The sequence below is a fragment of the Triplophysa rosa genome, linkage group LG17 (genome assembly GCF_024868665.1).
Source record: "Triplophysa rosa linkage group LG17, Trosa_1v2, whole genome shotgun sequence".
Taxonomy (NCBI): Eukaryota; Metazoa; Chordata; class Actinopteri; order Cypriniformes; family Nemacheilidae; genus Triplophysa; species Triplophysa rosa.
The window spans coordinates 13870968-13889008 of record NC_079906.1 but is presented as its reverse complement, the minus strand read 5'-3'; the positions used below and the strand labels follow the sequence as shown (position 1 = coordinate 13889008).

Below are 18041 nucleotides of genomic sequence, written 5' to 3'. Positions count from 1 at the left end.
GTCAAATGATGCTGTTTTGTATGGTTTAAATTTATACGAATTATAATAACTCTGGAATAGCCTTCCCGATACTATTCCAGGGTCAGACACACTCTCCCAATTTAAATCTAGATTAAAGACGCATCTTTTCAGCCAAGCATTCACTTAATGCAAAATATGCGAAATAAACCACCGGGAGACTGCATTTATTAGATATTATTTACTAGAATGATCTTGCTTGTTCTATGAACGCCATGCACTGTGCTGTGTTTTACCTAATTTCTGTTTTTCAGTTTTTCTCCTGTAAAGCTGCTTTGGAACAATGCACATTGTGAAAAGCGCTATATAAATAAAATTGAATACGAATTCGGACATTCCTGTGAGATCAGGTTGGATGTAATCAAAGTAAAAAGTGTAATAAAACATTTCTTAACACTTTACAGAAAGGTTGTATTTGTTAACATTAGTAAATGCATTAGCTAACATGATCTAACAAAAGACACGTTCACGAGCGATATTGAGTGAGCGCGCAAAATGACGTAGAACGCGCACCCCTCTAGATCGATTTGGCTAGAAGGGATACAGGCAATTCAATACCGCATTCTTTTTGTCACGCTGACAATAGTTGATTAATATATATATTTTTTATTGTAAGGTTAGGTTTAGGGTAGGCGTTAACTAATGTAATTTATTGTAATTATATGGCGAGGTTGTGAACCATTTCCGGCCGTAGCTGTGTCCCTTCTAGCCACAACCTTCTAAGTTAGATGGTGGCGGAACGTGCACGCGCTGAAACGGGAATGGCTGCCCTAGATCGGCGGATTTCCATTCTTGATTTTGTAGGGCAAAGCTGGACCTCTTGGATCGACAAAGTGGCCCTATCCACACCGGAGGGTGAGTGAAACAACCCCCAGCTCTTGACAACTTCGTCTGTAATCACAAAACGTCCATTGTGAGCACAGGAAATGGATTTGTTTCAAAAGAAGCCGACTCCGACCGCCGGGAACCAAACTAAGGACCAACCGGGTCCTAGAGCCGCCGACTCGCGGTACATTTGGTAAATCTCCCAGGTCCTTGCGCTACGCTTGACCCCTACCTAAAAGGTTCAGTGTCACAAACGAATTTGTAATATGCCTAAAGAGAGACATTGGCTGCGTCCGAAATCGCCTACTTCCTTACTTTATACCAGGCGAGTATGAGTCATGAATAGTATGTCCGAAACCTCAGTAGGCGAGAAATACCCGGATGGTCTACTACTTTCTCCGAGATTCGTGAGTGTGAATCGGATGGACACTTCTTTATCCCATGATGCCACGGGAGCTGAGCAACGGTCAAATTTCAAAGTAAATCAAATAAATATATCGGAAAACTTTAAGGCGGGCGTCCGTTTTTAATGTAAGTGCCAATAAATTAATTTCTCGTGACTAAATTATGTTTTTATCAACTCTCACGTGTAGGTTGTTGTTAATACGTCACAGGTCAAAGAGCATACCGTTCACATCACATGACCATAAAACATGGCGGACGCAGTATATCCGAAATGTATTCATACTACTCCCACTCATACTATATAGAACGTACTGTTTTGACGGCCGATAGGTACTTATTCAAATTCAGTACGTACTGTCACAGTATGCGATTTTGGACGCAGCCATTCCCTGTGTCTCAATCAGCTCCCTTGTTCAGTAGTCATGACACTGACCAGTAGGGCTGTTCGATTCTGAATTTTTTGGAGTCGATTCCAATTCCTGGTTTGGGAATCGAAAGAATCGATTCCTAGTTGCAGTTTTTGATTCCTGCTCAATTCCCTGTTTTACTAAAGATTTTTATTTATTATAAAAAAAATACAAATTTTGAATGCATTACAATTTTCTAAGCTATCACTTTTTACATGTATTAATTGTTTATTATTTTTGTAACAAAAGCCTTATTCCAATTCCAATGTATCATTAATAATATCATTAATAATCTAATTTACTAGCTGTTTTCAAAAATAAAGCACATGTCAAATTACTAGGTTTCAAATTTCATAGTTTAGGAATATAGATAGACAGATCAATAATCAGTTAATTGTATTAAAATATGTAAGAATACTTTAATGTTACTGTTAAATGCAAGTAGTGCAGACATGTGTTGAAAACGTTCTGTCCAGGTTTAACTGCTTTAAACAGACGTCCAAGTAAATATGTTGTGAGACTGTGCTTTATATACATGTAATTCTCTTCACGCACATTCTGAGCTCATCGAGAGTAAGAGAAGACGGTCCGTTTACAGTCCGTGTGAAAAGACAAACGTATTTATAGGATTTGTTAAATGTGTGGATACATGTAATTATATCTGCATTGTGTGTGCAAACAAAGCGTTTGCTTTTATGGATGCAGAATATTTAATGTCATTCCACAGCTCTAGACTTCATCCATCAGTTTTTTTATGAAGTCTGCGATGTTTTAGACAAGAAACAAATGTGATTTAGTTGACCAATGACATCAGCTAAGGGGCGGGGCTTGCGCTTATGAAGGCTCTTAAAGAGACCTTTTCTCAACGCCTTGGAATCGAGGAATCGATTAGTTTTGGAATCGATTCCCAGCCCTACTGACCAGTGAGTCAGCTATTTAAGGGCTCATTCACTCAAATGAATAGCGCTTCTAAGTAGCTCTGAGTAAATAGGCCAGTTCTGAACGATTAAAATCCAACATATGAATAAATGCAGTAGGATGAAGTTATCATGACGGAATTTGCGAATTTAGCACATTTTCATTATGACAGGACGAAGTCTAAAGAAAGCCGTTCAACATAGATGTGAGTGTGACCTACTTTCACTTCCTGTTTGTTTCAGTGCTTATTATAGGGACCTCTCTGGAAGAGTGCGGCAAAAATGTGAAGAAAAAGATGGAGACGACTACTCTTAAAAAAGAGGGTACTGCAGTGAGAATAGGACACAAGCTCCAACTACAGATGGAACTTGTCATCTCATTTAGAAACATTTTATTCCTCTTACAGACATGTCTATATATGGTCACTGCCCAGCACATGATGACTTTTTCCTGGTGGTGTGCATCCATTGTGGTCAGCTGGTGAAACCACAAGCTTTTGAGAGACATTGTGAGAGTCGACATAGTCCCTTCAGCAAGCTCTACGGCCTTTCATCCAACTGCTCTCCAGACCGGCCCCAGCAGGGTAAACCCCCTTCCCAGCATGGCAGCCTCTGTGAGGGTCAAGACAGGAGGCACCAGGATGCCAGAGCCCCACGAGTCCCACCACCACACTCTCCCCACCAGGGACGCTCCAAACCACAGCGTGAAGTACACAGGTGCAAAGCATAACCAGCTCTGGGTAAATCTCACGCACATGAAATACTTTCTAAACACTCATTTAGTCTGTCATCCCTCTTCCAGTATTCAGCAGGTGGATAACATTTTCCATGGAACACCTGCATCACCTTTGCATTTTTCCACCCCCGGTCCCAGAGACCCACACCATCGGGGACCCACTCCACCAAAAGCACTCCCACCAGCTGAGAAACCTCTCCAGAAGAGTTTGGATTTTCACAGTCCCCATCATGGAACAAGAACATACAGCAGAACTTACAAAAATGTCCTTAGTAAGTGTCTCACATAGCCATTTTGGGATCAAAATAGAGGTGGCATGACTGCTTCCTGTATCTGAGTTTGTTAGGATTTTGCAAATACAGTTAAATATAATTTGATGATATTTTTGTCATTATTTAAACAGTATTTAAATGAGCTTTCTTTGTTTGTTTGTTTGTTTGTTTTAGAGAAAGATTGTGATTTGGACAAGCACTGTGGGGTGATGGATCCCGAGAGAAAGAAACTGTGCACAAGACTGCTTACGTGTAATGTAAGCATAAAGGCATTTTATAGAAATATATACAACATTAACATATACATTTGAAAATCATTCAAAACTTGTATATGACAACAAAAGATATTTTGAGAAATGTGTCAGAGGTCCATGAGGGGCCAGTGTTATGGAGTTTACCAATGTTTTTCTAAATATCTTTTGTGTTCTGCTGAAGAAAAGAAGTCATACAGGTTTGGAGTGACAAATGAAAGATTTGTCTGGGTTTGTTCCTCTGTCACAGATACACTCTGTCCACCAGCGCCGAAAGGTGGTGGGAAGGAGCAAAGCCTTTGACCAGCTTGTAACAGAACTAAAGATGAACTCAAAGCCTCGAGAGCGCCCCCCTCTGCCCAAAGAGGTTACTGGTGGAGGCTTTGCTCAGCTTGGATCTCAGTGCACTCCCCTGCACTCCAAATGCCAAATTCCTAACGCTTCTGTTCTCAGGTAGGTCTGACAGTAGACAACAGTTTAGGATTTACATGCTATGTGACACATGAATTAAAGTTATTTATAAGGTTTCACAGGGCCTTTAAATGTGTGTTCACAGGTCTATGACTCCATCAGACAGTGCTGTAGAAATGAAGCAGAAGGTCATGCGCTCTGAGGAGTTGCAGTTGGAGTCTCTCTCAGCGGGTTTCTCCAGTGAGGAGAATGATGATGAGAACCGCGAAGAATTTGTTCATCTGCCTTTGAGCATTTGCCACCCGAAACCCCTAGGGGTATGTTTATTTCATTTTTGTCCTAATATGCAATATTTATACGTCTTGCAGACACTTATACAAAGCGTCCTATAGTGCATTCAAAGTATACATTTTTTCAGTATGTTCCTTTGCGATTGAAGCAAGGAATTGAACCCATGACATTAGAGCTGTGCAATGCTCTACCAAATGAGCTACAGGAACTAGATGTAAAATGTGTTTTTGTTTAATAATATAGCCTTTCACATTCTGAAACATGGAAAACATCTGTGTCCCTTTTCTCACACTCCACACAGTTTTGTACCTTCGGAGCATGTGTACTTGGGCGTAGCATGTTAGCGTTCGACAGAAGGCTGCTTCACCTGCGCTCAGCTTTCACTGCCATGATTGAGCAGCACCTCAGCACTTATCTGTGGAAGTAAGACGCTTCACAATATTTTGTGTGCTTTCAACTTAAGCAAGTTGTGTAAATATTTGAAGTCCACTCAAATGAAATTTCAGTTTTTATTTACTTATCCTTATGTCCTTCCAAAGCTATAAGAAAATAAGTCATAAAGATTTTCAAAGATATGAGTAAATTATTTTTGAGAAAAACACTGCAGAGGTGAAGTGTCAAATTGTAAATTATGAATTGCTTTAACCTTTGTGTGGGGTTCAGGTCTGTGAGTCAGTGTTTACAAAAAAACATGTGATTCATTCTTTTTTCCAACCCCACATTTTTATTTATTCAAGATAAACATGTTTTTCTTTTACCCATATGATAGATTTTCTTTATTAGTAAATTTTTAACAAAGATTAAATGAGTAACAAAAAACATGAACACCATGCAAGGGTTAAATTTTTTTGTTTAGAATTTCCTCTTTTGTCTCTGTGAATCGTCCAGATTTAGTTTGTTCTAATGAAAAAACTTTAATCTGCAGGAAAATGCCTCAGGTCTCAGAACTATGTTCTTATCAACCCCTTGTCACCACAAACACCTGCAATTCTAATAATGCCACAAACAGCTCACGTCCCAGCCATAAGAACCCTTCTCTTAGGACTAGCACCTCAGGAAAATCAGAACTCCAGCCTATAAACTTAACAACCCCCTCCAAACTACCAACAAAATCCCAGTCAGTCTCAGGTCCTGGTCGGCCACGCAACCCTGTGGGTCAGACCAGGAAACAATCTTTGCAGGCCACATTCAGGGAGCTTCAGGATAGTCCCACAGCCAGTAAGCGGCGGAAATCTCCCCTAGGGGATGAGGAATTGCCAAGACAGGGCAAAATCTTGTACAGAACCGCAACGTCATCTCCACATGGACCGTTCAATGGCACACCTAGCAGTAAACCACATCCATCAGTTTATGCCACTGAAATAAAGGGGCTGATCAAGCAAAAGCCCACCCACATGACCTCTCCTCCTCCCTCAGAATCTGATGAAGGAGAAGCCTCAGGGCCGAATCACAGGACGCTGGGGTATGAGAATAAAGGCAGGAAACGTAAGACCAGCAGCGCCTCTCTTCCCAAAAACACTTCATGTGCCCCAAAATCCAGCATCCTCTTCTCTCTTTCCCAAACTCACTCCAGTCTGGCTTCCTGGGGTGGAGATGGCAGACCAGGTTCAAACTCTCACACTGTGCCAAAAAAACCTGGCGCACAGAAGGTATGTGTTTCACGCTCCACATTTAACTTTATTTTAGAGGCCAAAGCCTTGTTTGTTAAATTAAATCATTGTAGAATTATTATTAGAATTATTGCAAGTTGCCCTTTCACAAAATGTCCGGTAGATTTGGGTAGATGTTTACTCACACGTTGGAGAAATGAAATACTTAATACTTAAAATAAAAATACTTAAAATACTTAAATACTTTAAAAAATTCAAAGATAACTTGCAAACTTGAGTCTTAAACGTTTCAAAAATCCTTGGAGCAAGGATGAAAATGCAGTGTTCAGAAAAATGGCAAGCATAGGAAGTCACAGATTGATAGTCTGTTTAAATGAATCATCAAGGTTTAATTCAGAGGCTCTGCTCAGTTTAGATCTTTTTTCTTACCATCTGCTCTTTTCTCCTGACAGCCAAAGCTTCTTCACTGAGGGAGTCTGCCTTAAACTGCTCCAGAAGCACAGGCTTACTGCCATGTATTTGCCACAGACATTATGCACATGATGGACTATAGAGGACTGTATATATGCTTTTGTATCCTATATTTATATGTGAGTGAATGTATAGGTGGGTAACCTGCAACTCAATACCTCATGATCTTCTTTATGCTGCTAAACTCCAACATGTTTGTTTTCTCGTTGTAAATGAATGGAGATTATTGATCCCACCACTAGATGGCACTAGACATTCTAATTGTACATATGCGACCCAACGAAAATCAATATGTCATTGAAAACCTGTATATAATTCTTCTGTTGAACACTAAAAATATATTTTTTAGAAATGTCTTTATGGTTTTGTGAATTCTTTAGAATATCCTCTTTTGTGTTCTGCAGAAGAAAGTCAGTCATACAGGTTTGGGAAGACATGAGGATTAGTGAATGATTTTTATTTTTGGGTAAACTATATACCTTTGAAGGTACATATTAGCCAAACATTTAAATTCTGTCTTTGGAATACCCTCAGGTCCCAAAACTGTATGCTGTTATTCTTTCATTGGAATGTAAGAGTTCTTAAAAAAATGTTTATCTTTCATTTTTCCGTGCAACAGCAGTTTGTAGTGACCATTACTTGATGTTTTACAGAAATATAACATATGACATTGGACAGAAAGCATTCGACAAAAAAATAGTATAATACACTTTTTATTAAGGTTTTTATATTATTCATAAATAATACTTTTCTACAAGAACCTACCATTGAGAGGAAGGAATTTTCATATGTGCCACCCAAAACTCAGTCAGTCTTCTGACATTCAAGATTTTACAGTAAGTTCTAATGTCGAACCTAACAAACAATGTTTCCCGACTGCTTTCAGAGACCACAAGTAGAGGAGTCTAAAGCTTTTACAGTTTAAACAGTTTATGTAATAATTATATCAAGAACTGGCATCGATATGTCTGCATTACTGTGCTTCTAGTAAATTTTGTTCCGTTTCAAAAAACGACAAAACAAAACTACAGATTTTTTTCTGGGTATCTACTCAAATCTAGATTATTATCACTGTTAGAAAACAAACCCAGAATCATGTTTTTATAGTCAATTGTTTTCAATTCTGACAATGATCTTCTAAAAGTCCATATGCAAAAGATGAAGTGTGCTGTTTCCCCCATTTGCCATTAGACAGTCAACGGATAGTCCTGCCCCAAACTCATGCTGTTGGTTGAGCCAATGTTACCGTGTTGGGCTGGTCAAAATGCTCAAAAAACGGAGCAATGTTTTATAACCACAACACTGTTTACATTTTTTAGGGAAATCAACTCACGAATGACTAGGAGAAAGTATTTTAGGATCAAACAAATTACACACATCACCTTCAACATGATGAACGGATACACTATATCTAATATTCTCCATTTCTAAAGTATTTTGAAAGTTCAACATTCTAACCTGGCTTCATGACTTTTAATCTACAGACTTCTCAACGTATGTCCATAAATACCAACATATAGACAAAAAGTGATCAGATTTCAAAATACAACATGACAGAAAAAGACATTTACAGTCAGTGTCATTAAAATATGTTTACCAATATAGCCACAACTGGAATCTAGACAACTGTATAGGAACAACAATACACAGAACCACAAGGAATTCAGCCTCTTTGGAACCTCGAGGGAAAAAGCTACCCAAAATGACACGATCTCATAAACACTGTAAAAACATACAAAGCACAGATGTACTGTCAAATGCTGAGTAATGAGCGTTGGTCTTGCACGAGAACTCATAGCAAAATAGCCAAGGACGCACAGTTTAGAAGAACACACAAAGGGGGTGAAAGCTGCTGCTCTTCCATCTCTTGCAAGAAAGATCTTAGCGAGTCGACCGCAGAGATCTCTGACCCTCCTCCCACAGGGCTCGTGATGGGAAGTTCTTTCCCTCCTCTCTACACTAATTTTGGATCGCAGCTGGAGAGACTTGTAAGGGACCATAACTGCAGTCTGCCATAGCTGTTATTATCTGTCATTCCCACTCCCTGAGTTAATACTGTTTGTGAGTTCATCCACCTATCAAACATTTAATTGCTTCACCAAATCTCTCTCTTGTTCAGAAAACAGGATGTAATTAACTAGGGAAAGAGGTCGGAGGAGAAAGACTGTCTCAACCGAATCGGAGCCTTTACACATAGGATATGCTTAACAATTGATTTTATGAGTCCAGAATGTATGCATGGCACAGGGTATCTACAGAAAATCCACGTATGGTTCTCTGGTTCTCTGTGACATCACTGTTTGGTCTACTGGTGTTCTAAAATATCTCATTCTTGGATTACAACTGAGAACACCAGGTCTGGTTGATATACATGTAAACCATCCGCTGTGTGTGTTTTAAGACAACGCATCTGTTGTCGTTGGGATGGATCTAGCGAGTGTCACACCCTAAACACAGCCAGAAAACTTTACACATTGTTAAGTCATGATTCATAACATTCTCCTATTATATTGGTTATGCAAATAAAGCGTCTTTGTAAGCCCTCTATATGCCTGTTGAAATGATTTAAAAGGAGAGAAAACTGGCCAGTCAACTCATCAAAATATTTGACGTTTGTTAAAGTGATGGTTTACCCAAAACTGAAAATTCTGTCATTATTTGTCATTTCAAACCTGTACGATTTTCTACAAAAGAAGATATTTTGAAGAATGTTAGTAACTGACCAACGGTGGTACCCATTGACTTGCATATAGTTTCGTGTCCATACATAGAAGTGAATGGGTACCGCCACTGTTCGGTTACCAACATTCGTCAAAATTTTTTCTTTTGTGTTCTGCGGAAGAAATATGTCAAGAAATTCAAGAATTAATAAATACATTCCGTCTGCCTTTGGCTTGTCATCAGGTGATTACATTGGCTCTCCATGGATTCCTGAAAAATGACTTTCATTTTGACAATGGGTACCGCCACTGTTCGGTTACCAACATTCTTCAAAATATTTTCTTTTGTGTTCTGCGGAAGAAATATGAAATATTTCAAGATGTTCAAGAACTTCTCAAATTAATAAATAAATTCCCTCTGCCTTTGGCTTGTCATCAGGTGAAGATTACATTGGCTCTCCGTGTATTCCAGAAAAATGACTTTCCTTTTGACAATGGATGAGTCAGCAATGACTATCATAAGTGCAAACTGCAGCACAACTGAAATGAGGTCTGAAATGGTTTTTGCTTTTGAATCCAGCCTCAAATCATCTTAGCTTTTAGAGAAGAAAACACAGGCAGATGGACACCTCATTCTATTAAAAGATTTCATTAGCATTTTGGTAATATGTCACTGGCTGGTTGTCATGACAGATTAAGTGGCTGAGAGTGAGCAGATCTGACATGTTTAAAGGGATAGTTCACCCCAAAATTAACATTCTGTCATTTTTTATTCACCCTCAGATTGGTCCAAACCTGTTTAACTTTCTTTGTTTTGCTGAACACAAAGGAAGATATTTAGAAGAATGTCACTTAGTAACCAAACCAATCGAATTCCCTATTTACTGCCATAGTATTTATTTTCCCTACTCTGGCAGTAAATGGGGGATGAAATCTGTTTGGTTACTGACATTCTTCCAAATATCTTCCTTTGTGTTCAGCAGAACAGAGAAATTTTGTTGAAATTTTTGGTTGAACTATCCCTGTCATGCGAGGGGCAGCCATTGCAATAAAAATTGTTTTGAACTTGTAGATATCAGTTCTTTTAAAATGGCAACTGCTATCCAACATTTAAATAAAAATGATGAATGTTCACGTCTAAAATACTCAGCTACATACTAGTCTAGATTTAAAGAGCCAAACCAGTTTCGCCAGGAAACAAATATTGATTCTTCAGTCATGGTCCAGTAGTGGCAAATAGTCATCTGTTAAAAGGCTAATTCTATAAATAATTTCAAAAAGACAGTTATAAGAATTATTTTTCTCTAAAATTCTCAAATAAATGTCATTGAATTATGGGTATGTGTGTTACATAGTTGAAGGGATATATTTATGCAAGCAGGTTTAAAATGACCAGAAAGCTTATTCAGTGTTCGACTCCTTCAAAACGGCCTTCTAATCCGCCATAGTAGCAGAAAAACTATCTATTTGTTTTTCCATCTAAATTCCTGTGAGTCTCAAATGCGGTAGTGCATTGCTCTCCTCCTGCAATGACCAACTGGATATGGCTTACATAAAGTGATAAGGCTGGTCAGTTAGCATTACAAGTGGTAAATATGATCTATTAGCTACAAGGGCATTCATTCTATTCTTAACATTAGCAGTCTGCAAAGCTCATGCTTATGATGTTAATGATTATATTCAATCTATTATCAATTGGAAACCTAGCAGTTCTTCATTCTGATGGTTGAGAAATTTCTGACCTCATATGTTTCAGACTACAGCTAGTTGGGCCTAAACTCCCAGGAACATCTAAACGTTCCAAGTTTAGAGTCCACTAATATGGCAAGACCTTTTCACAGTATATACTTAAGTGCTACAGATCAAAATGCTGGAAACGTTTTGCAGAAACAGCCAAACACTGAGGATGGCAGAACTGTTTCTGTCTCTTTGTCCATCCGAGATTCACATCCATCACAGTTGGCTATGTCTAACGTAAACAGCCTTTCCTTAGACTACAATGGGAGTGTCAGAAAAGACTGAACTAATTGAGTCTGCAACAGATTTCTTTCTTTTTCCTTTTCCCTGCATGGCTTCCTCATCCACTTCCTCCTCACCTTTTGGATTCACCTTTCCATTCTGTCCCTGCAGGTCCTTGGGGTCAATGAAGGCCACGTGCCTGTTGAGCTCTGCTTTGGTTGCCATGTCCTCGTGCGTCGGAGTGACGCTCAGCATGGAGGAGTGGATGCTGTCTTCGTGAAGGTTCTTCGATTTGCCTTGATCTGGACAACAGAAACAGCGGCAGGGTGTCAGGTAGAGATAGATAAGGACCAGGACCACGCTAGCCAAGCAGCCGACCAGTGTGGTGTAAGCTGTGTTGAGGGAGTCATTGTTGCCATTGATGGTGAAGTTGTGAACCTTCACCACCACGTAGAGCGTTTCATTGAGGTATTCGCTCACGGCGAAGCATGTGTACACTCCTGATTCCTCAGGTTTTATTGATGTTATCTTAAGGCTTCCATCTTTGTCAACCTTGTAACTCTGGTTATTGCCAGGGGTGAGTATTACATTTCCGGGTAGCATCCAGGTCTTGGACATGTCCTGATGTCGAGTATCACATCTGAGGGTGATTGTCTGCTCCAAATAAGCCTCTTCATCTGTTTCTTTAAAAGTGCTGCAGTTTATATGAGTATTCAGATCATACACACGGAGCACTCGCTTATCAGGGCTAGGATGCACACAGGTAAGGTCGTCCTTAAAGTCCACAGCCGAATTGAGCCGTCGGATATACCAGTGAGCCATTAAACTGTACAGCTCACAATCACAAATGAGAGTGTTGTTGTGGAAGTACATGCCATTTTTCACCCAGGCCGGTAAGGCCTGCAGATCCGCGATGGGGAGAACTTTGATCCGATTGGAAGACAAGTCCAGAAGGCTCATCTTCTCCGGTCGGCTCTTGTCCTTGATCAGTTCCGAAGGAAACCGAGACACCAGATTCTGACTCAGGTAGAGCTTCTGTAGGCTAATAAGACCTGTGAAGGCAGTGCGGTCGATCTGCGAGATGTGGTTGTTGTAGAGCAGCAAGACCTCCAGGTGGATCAGGGGCTCGAAGATGAACTCATCCAGCTGTCGTAATAGGTTGGACGAGAGATCCAGGTAGCGCAGTTGCTTTACGGAAACGAAAGCCTCGGAGGAGAGAAAATTCAACCTGTTGTGGCTAAGTAAAAGGTTGTGGAGGTTAGGCAGTTTGTGCTTGGTCCATTGTGCACGCAGTCCGCTTATATTATTGAAGCTGAGATCGAGCACAGACGTGTAGTTGGGCAGGTCGTTCGGGACTCCGGTCAAGTTCACCTTGGAGCAGCTTACAATGTTACTGGCGCATATGCACATTTTATGACAATTCAGTGATCCCCTTGCCCAGGGGATCAGTGCAAGAACAAAGGACAAGCAAACAGCCCACCTGACGCACCATTTATTAGAAGGGGGCATTTCTGACACGCAGGTAAAATGTGAAGTCACAAAAATCCACTTTTGTTTAAATCCTTTTCACAGTGTTTGGAAGAACAGCTTGTGGAAACGATCCCGTTGCACATTTAAAGCTGCAATATAAAGAAAAACAAGGGCTTTTATATACTTTTCACAAACAGAGTTATGATAACATGAATGAAAGCGAATGCTGTATTGTCAAGACAAGCGCGCGCTTGCAGAGGTTTACAAACAAGCTCAAACCTGTTCATTCACATATTGGCACACAGCGCAAAATCTAAACGTAAAACTGGTATATTTTTTACCCAATTTAAATAAAATGTTATTGAAATTTAATGAAATTGCAATAATATGATAATTTAATAAACCGTCCCGGGAAAAAAGTAGCCTATTTTTAAGTGGTGAGATCCGTGTTATGGCCTCTACGGACTCGTGTTATTCACGGTGTAGCATTGCACCATTACCGTATGCATGCATGCAGTCCCCAATGATTTCATTGGGATAAAAAACACAATTCACAAAAACTGCCAAATACATCACCGTATAATCGCGTGCCCATAACATCCCATTTCAAGACCTCAAAAACACAATCCATCGCTCATATAAATTTTATCCATTGCACATCACATCCGTATGTCATGTTTTTCCCATTTAAAGAACATGAAAAACGGAAACGACGAAGAAGAGGTGTAGTCTCCGAAGGTGAAAATAAAACGCTTCCAGCCCGAGCGCGAAGCGAAAATGACGACAGACGCGCCGACAGAACATTAAATGCGCAAGTGTAAAGATTATGTAAAGAAACAGACTTGCTCAACGCCAGGTCTGAGTACTAACCTCGAGATGTATCACCGCGGAGCAATAACAATCCCTTCGGAAAGTCCATATCATAAGACGATGCGGTGCGAGTTGTGTGTAAATAAAGCAGCCGCAACGCGCGCACCTCATTTCAGCAGCATCTCCCCATATGCATCAGCCGCCAGGAGCGCATGAGCAGACCTGCTCAGAGAAACACTCAAGTGCGAGTCTGCATAGAGAAAGCACATAATATCTCACATACGCACCTTTGAAATCATTACTGCTGTTTGTTAGCCTTGCTGGTGTCAGACACCAGTGATTCAAAGGTCCGCTCTCCGAATCCATTTCTCGACATTTGCGCTCCTTTAAGTGAACGCTTTAATTTTAATGTATAGCTTCATATAACTTTATACAAAGTCATGCATGGATTTCAACGCTAAGTACAATTAAAAGTGGCACAAAACTAGACGAAGACGATTGTAACAAATTCTATTAATCTCTTGAGCAAGTGAGTAAATTTAATTCTCTCCCACAGGATTACGGACTATGCCGACATTGACACTCCTGCAGGTTTGTAATTGCACTCCTGCATACGTGACTGCATTAGCTTATTGAGTATTTTAAAAATGTCGGCCTGCTCTTTAAAACAACGTCATATGAATAAAAATAAATGTACATTAATGCAGCCTGTAGGCCATACATAAATAATGATTCAGCATAACTCCAGCATAGACCAGCAAGACTAATTTACCATATAGCATACATCTTCATTCTTTCCGATATCTGATATGGGTGTTTCAGCTCTGCAGCTCCTCTTTTTATGCCCATATCAATAGTATGACTTTGTTTGATTTATGATAGCATCTGTTTGGAAGGCTTAATTCGTGTTTTAGACAGTAAAGAATAGCAGCTGACATCTGCAGTACAGCATCCAAAGTTTACCTCTATTTCTCTCTCTCTCTTTCTCTTTGGCTCTTCTGTATCAGTTTCTCTCTCCAGTGGATGTGACGCCTTTGAACTGATCCATAAATCACCAGCCAGAGAACAGAGGTGATCACCGTGGGTGGGCAATAGATGCTGCACACTAAAGGAAAAATCCAATAAATCAATCTCTCATTACTTAAAATTACAGGTGCATCAGAATAAACTGCTTTTATTGATTATAGCGTCAATACGGAATGGGAATAGAGAATTCATCACATTCTTCGTGCTACATGTAATTTGTCATCCTAAAATAAATACATTCCAACCCGGAGAGAATGTCTTTGTGTCTGTCCTATATGTGAAACAGGTGAAATTTGTACTCAAGATCAGAACAGACATGAAGAGTAAGACCTGTCAGTAGAATAATTTGAATTATTTGAGTACATGTTATGCCTGGGAAATATTCTGGAAGACCCAATCACAGTCCCCCTCACAGACAGAGACTGATCCTCCATTAACCCCTCCATTAGTCCAGATGAACTGAAGAATTTCATGCAGTCACTTTCATGCGTAATTAACCAATACAGTAAAATACTGGCAGACTCCAGCAGTCCAGTGCATTTGTGCACAGAATTATTAATGTTCTATTGGACTCCTGCTCCTGCTGTGGAGGGAACAGTGTTGCCTGGCAACTGTTGTGGTTTTACATGAGCCGTGGCGGCCGGGTTGCCTACCCTCTGATTGTTGTTGGGATGTCTGCTTAGCTGGGGTTTACAAGGAAGACAACGAAACATACAATAAGACAATAAGAACTTGGTCAGAAACATTTAAGATTGCAACTCAGCGTAAAAGATGATTGATTATAAACTATCCTTGAAATACAGTATGTGAACTGTGAGATTGTCTTTTTTTCCGTTCTTGCTCTCCAACAATTACTCATTCCTCTAACAATAGCTTGTGATGCTGAACTGACAACAAATCCCTGTGATCTCTCCACGTTGGTAAACAGAGCTTTAGTCAATATCTGTTCCCCACCTGGCAGGCACACACAGATAGTATACACATTCTTTCGCCTCTGACAGGTGCATTTGATATCCGTTGCAGTATAATAACAAATCAAGCTTTGCTTGACCATGCATGTAAGAGAAAATATGTGACAAGTTTATATTCATATATGTTTTTTATGAAAAAAAGGAATGTCTGTTATTAAGATAAGACTAATGAACAGATTTTCCAGAAATGCTCAAGTCCTTTTTCATGAGCAAATCTGGTGCATCTCATTCTGGTTCTTACATTAATTTAGCTGATAAAGAGCTTGTTGCATTCTAACAACAGTCAAGACAGTGTGAATAATACATAACTCCTAAGTAAAAGACAAGTGGTGGTTATTTATAATATAATTAGACTGACGAGGGTAACAATAGCGTAGCAGGTGCTTTATTCATGGGAGCAGTTCCCCTTCTGCAGTATTCACAAAAGAAGGGAGAGTTCAGTCAATAAGTTGCTAAACGATCCAGAATTATCTGTTGCAAAAATGTGGGGATTTTTTATTTCTTGTATACATTGGGTTAAGCTTGTGGCTTTGCCAGCTCTTTTGAGACGTCTTCATTTATGGCCCGCCTTGTGCAAGATCTCTCAAAGCTGTGGATTCGGTTCAGAGTGCATTTAGGAACTCAAGAAGCAGCTAACGCTTAATAGCAAATGCTTAATGGATTATCTGTGCTCAAATCTCCTGGCACTTTTCACTTCTCAACGCTTGCTGCTTGGTATGAGGGCTACCAGGATGGAGGTGAACCCTTGAGGCTTTTTTGCCTTGTGTTTTTGCACAATGATTGAATAAGCACTCTGTCGAACAGACGCTGAGCGAAAAATGTCGACGCATGTCACTGTGCAGCGCTGTTTCTGATTTATTTGTTCTTGTTTTCCACATGATTAGCTCTATGAGGGACCATTAGTTAGGACAGGCAGGAAGTCAGCAGCCGCCTGGCAGAGTCGTCTCCACCCTCAGCTAATAACTGCGATTTGTTCAAGCAGCTGGAGAGAGCTGTGCACCTGCTCTTTGGACCTAGCTGTTATCACTGGCCCTCTGCTCGAGTAGGTTGCTTCAAAGACATGATGCCAGAAAAGTTTGACTAAGAGATGCGCACTGCTAGACTTAGTTCCCTCTCCCACTCATCTCTGGTTCAGTCAGTGGTTGGTCTGTAAGCATATGTGAAAATAAACATTTGACTTAATGAGTCTCAGACTACCACTCTCTATAGGTCAGCTTGAGGAGGATATTTCTGAGCTGAGATTGTTGCTTTTAGTTTAGTAATTTACAGGGTAGAATGTGCAGCACTTTTCGGAAGTAGCGAAATGCTCTTTATCATACACTCTCAGAAAAAAAGATAGAAAGGCTGTCACTGGTACCCTTTTAAAAAGTAGACTTTTGTTCCTAAAGATTGCATATTAGAATACCTCAAAGGTTTATTTTTGGTACTAAATGTATACATATACTGTATGTACCTAAACGGTACATATTAGTACCTTTTTAAAGGGGACCGCCATGATAGCTTTTGTACATTTTGTACCTGGCAAATGAATTCTGACTGGCCATCAGAGGTGAACAGTTCTTAAGGATTTATTTACATTTTTTAGTACCTGGATTTTTTGTGTGTGTGTGTGTGAGAGAGAGAGAGAGAGAGAGAGAGAGAGAGATGTTTTAAAACATTTGTGACCCTGCATGTGAAAACCCAGATTGAGTAATTTTTTGTGATTTACGGTTTTCTGCATAAAATCATCCTACATAATGTAGAGAAAATATAATCTTGATATCTATTTTTCCAGCAAGTAACTGGCAGCACGGTTGCCAGCAAGTTACTGTATTTCAATTTACAGTACCTGTACTATAATAGATTATACGGTACATAAAATAATACTGTATAGCTACAAAACGGTACTTTACTGTATATTAACTGTATTTTAGAATTTTGGTCTATTTGTACTGCATTTTTATAATACTGTAATTAACTGTAATACCTACAGTATATTGACACATTACTATTAATTATTACTTATTGCAATAATGACTACTAATAATATTATATATTATATAAGTAAGTATATAAATATATAGTTATTAATATTGTAAAACTACTATACTTCAGAATTACATTATGAATCAAAAGGCAATCCAAGCAATGTTTGTATCAAAAATATTTTTATTAAATCATTTCATTGAAATGTAGTCGAGAAACTGCATGACTTGCAGTCTTAGCTGGATATCCTAAACCTGGGATGACTTGCCTGGGAACTTTACAGATGACCCAATCCAGCTAAACAAGCAACAGTTTGACTGTAACACAAAAAAGACACATATAACAAATTATGTAAGCCATAAAAATAAGTACAAATTGTGCAGGAAATGGTGAAAGAAAATTCAGTAACTGTCAGGGTCCCACCGTCTTGTTTATGAAATTCTAGTCGTGTGGTGGGATCGGGGCAGAGTCCTTGGGTTTTATGTGGGAAGGCCATGAGATGTTTGTTTTTACCTCTCATGTGTTTTTCCAGTGTCTCGTCTCTGTTCGCGCCATCTCGTTTCCTC

At 39.5% G+C, this 18041-nt stretch overlaps 2 protein-coding genes across 5 annotated transcripts; one reads left to right on the top strand and one right to left on the bottom strand.

Annotated features, from left to right (window-relative positions):
- The first annotated feature begins 530 nt into the window (after positions 1 to 530).
- Positions 531 to 6970, top strand: atxn7l2b (ataxin 7-like 2b). 3 transcript variants are annotated; one of them, XM_057356986.1, is made up of 10 exons: positions 531 to 873; positions 2816 to 2896; positions 2980 to 3289; positions 3375 to 3580; positions 3755 to 3837; positions 4082 to 4284; positions 4388 to 4559; positions 4835 to 4956; positions 5459 to 6182; positions 6596 to 6970. In XM_057356986.1, the coding sequence occupies exons 1-10, from the start codon at positions 747 to 749 to the stop codon at positions 6611 to 6613; spliced, it is 2046 nt and encodes a 681-aa protein (XP_057212969.1). In that variant the 5' UTR covers positions 531 to 746; the 3' UTR covers positions 6614 to 6970. The 3 variants fall into 3 exon arrangements, with proteins under 3 accessions (XP_057212969.1, XP_057212970.1, XP_057212971.1); XM_057356987.1 differs by lacking the exon at positions 531 to 873 and adding an exon at positions 886 to 1036; XM_057356988.1 differs by lacking the exons at positions 531 to 873; positions 2816 to 2896 and having other exon boundaries at positions 3063 to 3289; positions 3356 to 3580.
- Positions 6971 to 7077: 107 nt separating this feature from the next.
- amigo1 (adhesion molecule with Ig-like domain 1) lies at positions 7078 to 14049 on the bottom strand. 2 transcript variants are annotated; one of them, XM_057356989.1, is made up of 2 exons: positions 13574 to 14049; positions 7078 to 12852 (listed from the first exon to the last, which is right to left on the bottom strand). In XM_057356989.1, exon 2 carries the CDS (start codon positions 12740 to 12742, stop codon positions 11264 to 11266), a length of 1479 nt encoding a protein of 492 aa, XP_057212972.1. In that variant the 5' UTR covers positions 12743 to 12852; positions 13574 to 14049; the 3' UTR covers positions 7078 to 11263. The 2 variants fall into 2 exon arrangements, with proteins under 2 accessions (XP_057212972.1, XP_057212974.1); XM_057356991.1 differs by lacking the exon at positions 13574 to 14049 and adding an exon at positions 13280 to 13488.
- Between the last annotated feature and the right edge of the window lie 3992 nt (positions 14050 to 18041).

Bases quoted from the DNA above. Each gene is read 5' to 3' on its own strand.
- atxn7l2b (XM_057356986.1), top strand. From the start codon at position 747: ATGGTGGCGGAACGTGCACGCGCTGAAACGGGAATGGCTGCCCTAGAT. The intron at 3,290-3,374 runs GTGCAAAGCATA...TCCCTCTTCCAG, and splicing joins CCACAGCGTGAAGTACACAG to TATTCAGCAGGTGGATAACA. The intron at 4,957-5,458 runs GTAAGACGCTTC...TTTAATCTGCAG, and splicing joins CTCAGCACTTATCTGTGGAA to GAAAATGCCTCAGGTCTCAG.
- amigo1 (XM_057356989.1), bottom strand. From the start codon at position 12,742: ATGCCCCCTTCTAATAAATGGTGCGTCAGGTGGGCTGTTTGCTTGTCC.